The following is a 7,178-nucleotide window of genomic DNA, read 5'->3' on the forward strand; positions in this document are numbered from 1 at the left end:
ATCAGCATTCCTTTGCCCACGAGCTATTTTAGTCTGAGGCGAGCCCCGTCTTTTTCACACTGCAGTGTCTCTAAGTTTCCAGAGGAAGGCAGTAAAAACACTACCACTAATCAGTGACACTGTATCCACCCTTTGTGTGCTATGCTAAATCATGAGCAACCGTAAATAGGTCCCAGTACTCAATCAGCATACAAGATGTGAAAGAAAACCCTTTGTGACACAAAAGCGTCTAGGCAAACCATAGATCAATGAAAGCACTATGCCATTACTACCACGGAAGGACAGTGGTACGTCTGTTTCCATGTAGGTGAAATGCCCATACAGCAGTTAACTTTTTTTTAGTCCAAATGGGTGTGCTGCATACTTTAAACCCTTACATAAATCACGGGTTTACTTCCAGAGAATGAAAATACCAACGTTGCATACTGATCATAAGAGAGCCCAACATGATAAATAAAAATCACATTTGTCTGATAACATTAAAAACAAGCTGTATGTCGCTGAAAGTGGTCACTACTAAACCAATACGAACCGCTGGATTTATTGTATGTGTGAATTAAATTGTTGTTTATTAGTAAACTTAGCGGGTCTCTACCCATATTGTCTTACATATTCCCAAAACTTGATCAAGACAAGTCCTGGGAAACTCAGTGAATTACATCGACTGACTAAGACCGTACCACATTCTTCATCCAGAGTGAAGCACATAAATAGCAAAATAAGGAGCATATTGAAGCCTGGGGTTGTGTCACTCTTGCACCACGCAACTTGATGCAAGCGTTACAAGCCCAAAATGTGATTATCACGGCCACCTTGTGCAGCTTCATAAATCTGGAGTAGCGTAAATTGCTGTATTTGGCATTCCAAGGGTGTTATTACGAGCGGCACATGCCCCCTAGTAGGAGCATGAAGTACTGGTTTGGGATAAACAATCCACCCCGCCATGCAAGGCTTGGAGAGGTGGTCACTCGTGAGGTTTATCATAGTGAAATGTTTTAATAGCATCTATATAACACCGGACTTTTTCCACACTGAACGCTTTCTGCCACAAATGCTGATATGGGAAGAAAACTGGGAGCTAAAGGATTTTAATGAGAGAAAATAGTAAAGCTATGTTTGGGAGGATATTGCTGCTGGGAAATGGTTCAGCAAGGAGTGTGGAATTACATTGAGGGGGAAGATGCTCCGGATTTCAAGACGTGGCGTTTAGTTCACATTGTAGCATGTTAAAAATGAGGTGGCGAGTGACTATCACATGGATCAATAAAGTCAAAGTATTAATTGTTTGGTGGGGACGGGTCTGCAATAGGAGCCGGGGGGGGGGGGGAGGGGGGCGGGGCAGACAGAATGATCTGCCGGTGCCCCCACACTGAAATTTCAGGGTTGCATCGTATTACAGATACCACAGCTGAGGAGATGCATAAATTGTAATCGCTGAAAACATGTACTGAGGTTTGTAACTTTACCAAACATATGCTTGTACGAGTGATATCTACTTCTACGATCACCGAGACTGTAGAAGCAGGGTTAAAATAAGTAAAAGGGGGCTTTGAGGGTCATGAACACGTGCATCGTCAACATGCGGCCTATTTAAATAAAGTGGAATAGTGACAGAAGTTGCCCGGTATAAATGGGCTGGTGATAAATGCATGCAGTATGGAGTCATGGGTGGCTTCGCTCACACAGAAACTTTTAGCAAGGTGGATGGAAAGGGAAAGACGGTAAGTTACCCTTTATGATAGGGGAGGGGTGCAGCTGCACTCCTTTCAATCGCAAAAGGAAATTATTGTTATTGGCATACTTTATCCCACGAGAAGTCAGCAGATACTGAAACAAAAGACACCAGCTTTGAAATAAATGTTCAAGAGTAAACAAACTGGACCATGTTGACGGAGGTTTATTTTAAACTTTGAACAATGTGGCATAACAATCACGTTAAGACAAGTTGCACAAAAATCCTGCCGCGCAGACCCCATTGCCGCAACAATGTCCCTCCTCCCTCTGAGCAGATCAAATTGAAAGTACGAATGCAGACTGTTGTCTCTAAAGAATTAGAGCAAGACGATCCCGATTCACTTTTTAAACTCGAAAACATGTATTTGAAACTTCATTAACTATAAAAATGCAGCGAAATAAAAACATCACGCAACAATATAGAAACAAATAACGAGGAGAAAAAAACAAGTCTCGATTCATGAATTTGACGAGAATTTTTGGAAGAAAACTGAGAAATGACAAAATTGTAAGTATTAGATACAGTCCATAAAAAACAGGCTCGTCCGATGCAACGTGGCCGCCGACAATCTATGAAGATGCGAACTTTCTTACGCGACAGCAACCCGAGATTCAGCCTGCGTTTATTCTACCTGGAAAAAGAAAAGCACAATAGATTGAAAATTCAAGTTTATATTAGCCCTATTTCCTTAATAAGGGAAGTCATGGCGAAGAGGGCCAATTGCATAACACTTATAGGAAGTGCCACAGGACTTGCCGATAACCCCGCTTGTTGGGAGTTCGCTACACCGCCCGGTCACTATCGCCAACCTTCAGTCAAACATTAGAGATTTAGCCACAATGTGACTGAAGTTTGTTATTGAAAATCGCAGGTGGGATGGGTTTGACACCAAGGTACGTGCTGCTTTAGCTCGATTGGGCTAACTGGTCATAACAGCAACCATACACAAAAATTGTCCCAAGTGGTTCCCATCCCACCGCCCACCCAATACACATTTAAGCATGGTCAACCATTAAGCAGTCTTAGATGTACTTCAAATCAAGCGATCAATTAAATAACGTATACACGCGACCAAAAATTGAACATTGAGTCCTTTTAGCGTATTGGAATTGAGCATTCATAACTCCTAAGCGGGGTAATTAAATACACAATCCCAAGTTTAATAAGCAACTCTAGATCCCATGTTCTGACCGCCCTCTACCATCACGTGTATTCAACTTGGATACAAGCGGCAAAGTAACCAATGCAAAGCATGGCCCCAATATCAAACTCAAACCCCCCCCCATCTGCATTCAATGCAGTTAGAATTACCCCATTTCATGAGATGGCGAGTAGAGGAATGCACTGATTTATACCTGCAGGGCAACTATTCCTAACAATGCTGACTTGGGTCCTTTCTAAATGGATTAGGAGCATTTACTGACCAAACTTCAGCCAGTTTCCCCGAACCACCACCACCACTTTAACACACAAACGCGTATTCTGTTTTGTTCCCATTTCTGCCTCAAAATAAACTCGCTGTGGCTGGTGGCATTAGTAGCATCGCATTCAACTATCACCAAATCAAAAGAACCGCACCCCTCAAAACTAAAACCAATTAAATTTGACTCACCTTGCGCTTAATATGCAGTGTACCGCGGCCTCTCCGTATACGCTTCCCGCCCATACCGAGGAAGGTCGTAGAGAGCACTCCGAGAGACCGACGAAACTGGAGACAGTCGAGTACGCTCGTATGCGTATCCATTTCCGAGAGTGGTAGACACGGCTGAGGTGCGGCGCAGAGGGCTGCGGTCTCGCCCGAAGTAGGAAGCTGTATAGGAAGTTGATGGACCTGAGACCAGGCGTCTCTCATAATCTAGGGAAGCGGAGAGAGTATCTCTCAGAGATGTAGATGACATTGGTGGCAGAGGGGGTAACCGGCGATCAGCATAGGGCTCTAAGGCCGCAGCACTGTAAGCCCCTGCACGATATCTCTGGTAGTAGTCGACCACTCCATACCGATCCCGATCATCATAATATAAACGGTCTGTGTACCCTGAAGGGTATGAGGGGGCTCGTACAGGCGGGTACGCCTCAGGGGCTCGCAACGGCGCAAACTGCTCAGCAAAGTTGTCCGGAAATTCAGGCCCACGTCCTGTACGATCTATTGGACACTCTTTGGACCAGTGTCCTTCTCGCCCGCACCGGTAGCAGCCGCTAGTTTCTCCCATCCCGGGTGTACTCCGAAGTCGGCTCGTGGACAACTGCACATGCATCCGTTTGCCTTTAAGAGAGTAGACGCAAGAATAGTTGATGTAACACGTTATGTAGAAACAGAATTCAGTCGTCAGTTATGTGCATGTTCAACATTCGGACAGACAACATAAGGCAATACTAAACATTTATTAACAGCTTTTAATCAAAATCATAATCGCGGACCCCCAAGCACTAAAAGCCATGCAATACTGCCTTACCTGCACAGTACCCCAACATAAGGTGCTCCATAACTAAAGGCATACTTTTAAATCTACTTTTTAGCTGACAAATGCTAAATCTTCGCTCATTAAGTGCAATCATACCACCTAAATCGATCCAAATAAATTAACTAGGGCGCTGCAAACTAAAACGTGGTTTAAAACGAACTGAAATCGATTGCCATTAGTTACATTAACAGCATTCTCTGGCGTTTTGGAGAAACTGGCGTGGAACCGACCAGTGTCCGGTTAAGCCACTGAGAAAACCCAGGGGTGACTATTTAGGAGGCTCGGGCAGATTAACCATGAACAGTGGTTCTAGCGTGGTCTTAGTTTAAAAATTACTTTGATATCAGCTAGTCCAAAACAGCAAATTCCAACAATTTAAGGTTGAAATTTCAGACCCCCAACCCCTGCACAGATTAACTGGTACCCATGACGTTAACTTGACATTGTTCGACCTCAGTGATTTCAAGTCAAGATCTAGTGTGACATTTTACTGGCTCCAGGGAATCCTCACTAGCTAATCGTAAAAATACCACTTCACTGTCTGTTAATTTCACCTTTGAACTCTGTGTTGTCTAGACCCTTGATTGCCTCAATAGCATCCTCGGCGCGTTCCATGTGCACAAATGCGTAATCCTTCACAATATCACATTCGAGCACAGATCCGTATTCTTCAAACTTCGCCCTTAATTCCTGGTTGGTGCAACTGGTACTGAGGTGGCTGACGTGAAGCTTGGTGGAGGCTTTTGCTTTACTTTTGCTGAGCTCTACGTTGATGGTGACACCGTGAAGTCTGTGGTGGTGGAGTTTTCTGACAGCCTCATCAGCAGCACTTTTTTTTTCAAAATGTACAAATCCATAATTCTTTATGATGTCGAATTCGACCACTTTACCATACTCCTCAAAAAGGGCCCTTACTTCCGATTCCTTTGCCTCACGAGGCAGGTTACCAACGAAAACTTTAACCATTTCTGGAAAAAAGAAAAAAAACGTTATCACAAAGTGAACAACAATCAATCAACTATTTTCGGCGAAAACGTAGCTTTACATTACAGTTTGGGTCTGGGCCCTTCAAGAAAAACCTACACAACAGTACACTACCGCGTTTTACGAAGAACCGACTTACAAAAAAAAGCAGGATAGGTTTTAACTCGACTTGTACATTAAGCGGACTGTCTACTCGATATTTTCATTTCGCGGATGAAGTGGACCCCCATTCACATGACTTCCCGCGGTTGATCAGGAGCCGCCCCAACTCAGAGCAATTCGAGTGAAGCAACAGCGTGCGCCATTTTAGACTGCGAGAAATTGGTTAGAACACGTGACCGGATCTGTATACCAACCCCCACTCTGAAGCACAAAGTAACCAACACTGTCTTCCGGTATTCTGCAAAAGGGCACGCGGGAGAGGCTCCATGGCAACCCCCCCCCAAAAATACACTAAGACAGTTAGAATGCAACAATCCCCGCCTAAAAGTAGTTCGAGAGTGTGAACGGTACAAACAATATTACCTAAAACTACGTCCAGCCAACAACGCATCTTTGCCCATACACCACTCGTACAATCATAATAAGGACTTGTCCAAGGAACAGTCTCAATAATATTAGATGCGTCATTTGTGGTGGTTAGCGAAGATAGAAGCAGTACGCGCATACGTTGGGCGGGATCATGTTTTTAGGAGGAATTCTAAACTCTAACAAAATATTTCAATAAATATTAAGCCAACATACAACAGGAATTACACATAGACTTAAAATGGCGCGCGTGACTATGTGAGGAAACTATTGCCAACGACATCAAAAACCCAAAATATCATACCCTCGTCTACCATTGTAACCCGTTGCCTCCATCGGAAGAAACCCCCTCTGACACGCTGCAACCCCACGGAAAAAATGTTAAGGTCAGAAAAGTGACTCACCTGAGCAGTAAGGTACACGTCCACCACCCCGAACGACCGAAGGAGAAAGAGAGAAAATGGCGGTATCCCCGGCGCTCACAAGAGGGAGAACTCACATAGGCCCGCCCACAGTGGGCAGTCAGCTTCTGTTCATTGGTCACGAATTAACGGCTGGCCTTTGTTTACTGACTCTAAATGGATCACGGTATACGTCAATCACAACTGTAGGCGGGAGTCCTCGGATCAGTTAGCCAATATAAAAGTAGTTGGCAAATTAGGCAGACTTAGATCAAGTATCTTTGGAAAGTGTTCATGGGTTGGCTAATCTCTCTGTGCTGTTTAAACGAACAAAAAAAAACTGGGCGGTGTTCAATAACTGAAAAAAATGGCTGTTCTTCCGTATCCAGCCCCACCTAACTTTAACTTTTTAGGTCTCGGCTAGCGAAAGGCTGCGCTTGTTATTTTAGGGGAAAGGCTCGTTTCTCTGACTTGAGGTCAGTTGATCTTCACAACATTATACGTTGCCAATAGGTCTTGCCTTTGCGAGCGATTTTGGCTTTGACAATGTAATCTAGCCAGGTTTTATGGCAGCAGAGACAAGCATTTGCAAGGCAATAGGTCTCTCATTACTGAAAGCATGAGCTACTGGTCTTGCTAATAATAACGTGTTCTAACTGCCCAACATTAATAAAATATCTTAGTTGATGATCAGTTTTGCTGCAGAGTTGGGAATGCACTCTGTGATACTTGTTTTGGAAGCTATTTACATAGCTGCCAAGGTTTCAGATTGCTATGTGTGACATTTTCATAATTTTAGGATCATTTTGTGTGCCATTTCAACGACTTTGAGTGATATTTTCTTGCGAGCAAAAAATCAAGCCATGAAGACGAGGGAAACGTATAAATATCAGAAATTAGACCTATTTGAGCAATGAGAAACTAAAAACATTTTAAAACTGCTGCAAACGATCTTAAAACTGCTGCAAAAGCCTGCGTGGGTGACTCATAAGTATAATGAAATTATCAAAATGTCACATATAAGCTTGGCTGCTAAGAGGGCGAACATCACTTCACATGACTTAGCAT

The 7,178-nt window shown here is 43.6% G+C and overlaps 1 protein-coding gene across 1 annotated transcript; it reads right to left on the bottom strand.

The window, feature by feature from the left end:
- Window positions 1-1,881: 1,881 nt before the first annotated feature.
- On the bottom strand, window positions 1,882-6,239 carry LOC147692306 (RNA-binding protein 4-like). The gene is made up of 4 exons (XM_086938556.1): window positions 6,114-6,239; window positions 4,752-5,165; window positions 3,348-3,998; window positions 1,882-2,366 (listed from the first exon to the last, which is right to left on the bottom strand). The coding sequence occupies exons 2-3, from the start codon at window positions 5,161-5,163 to the stop codon at window positions 3,355-3,357; spliced, it is 1,056 nt and encodes a 351-aa protein (XP_086794682.1). The 5' UTR covers window positions 5,164-5,165; window positions 6,114-6,239; the 3' UTR covers window positions 1,882-2,366; window positions 3,348-3,354.
- Between the last annotated feature and the right edge of the window lie 939 nt (window positions 6,240-7,178).

The sequence above is a fragment of the Lissotriton vulgaris genome, chromosome 9, assembly GCF_964263255.1.
Source record: "Lissotriton vulgaris chromosome 9, aLisVul1.2, whole genome shotgun sequence".
Classification (NCBI taxonomy): Eukaryota; Metazoa; Chordata; class Amphibia; order Caudata; family Salamandridae; genus Lissotriton; species Lissotriton vulgaris.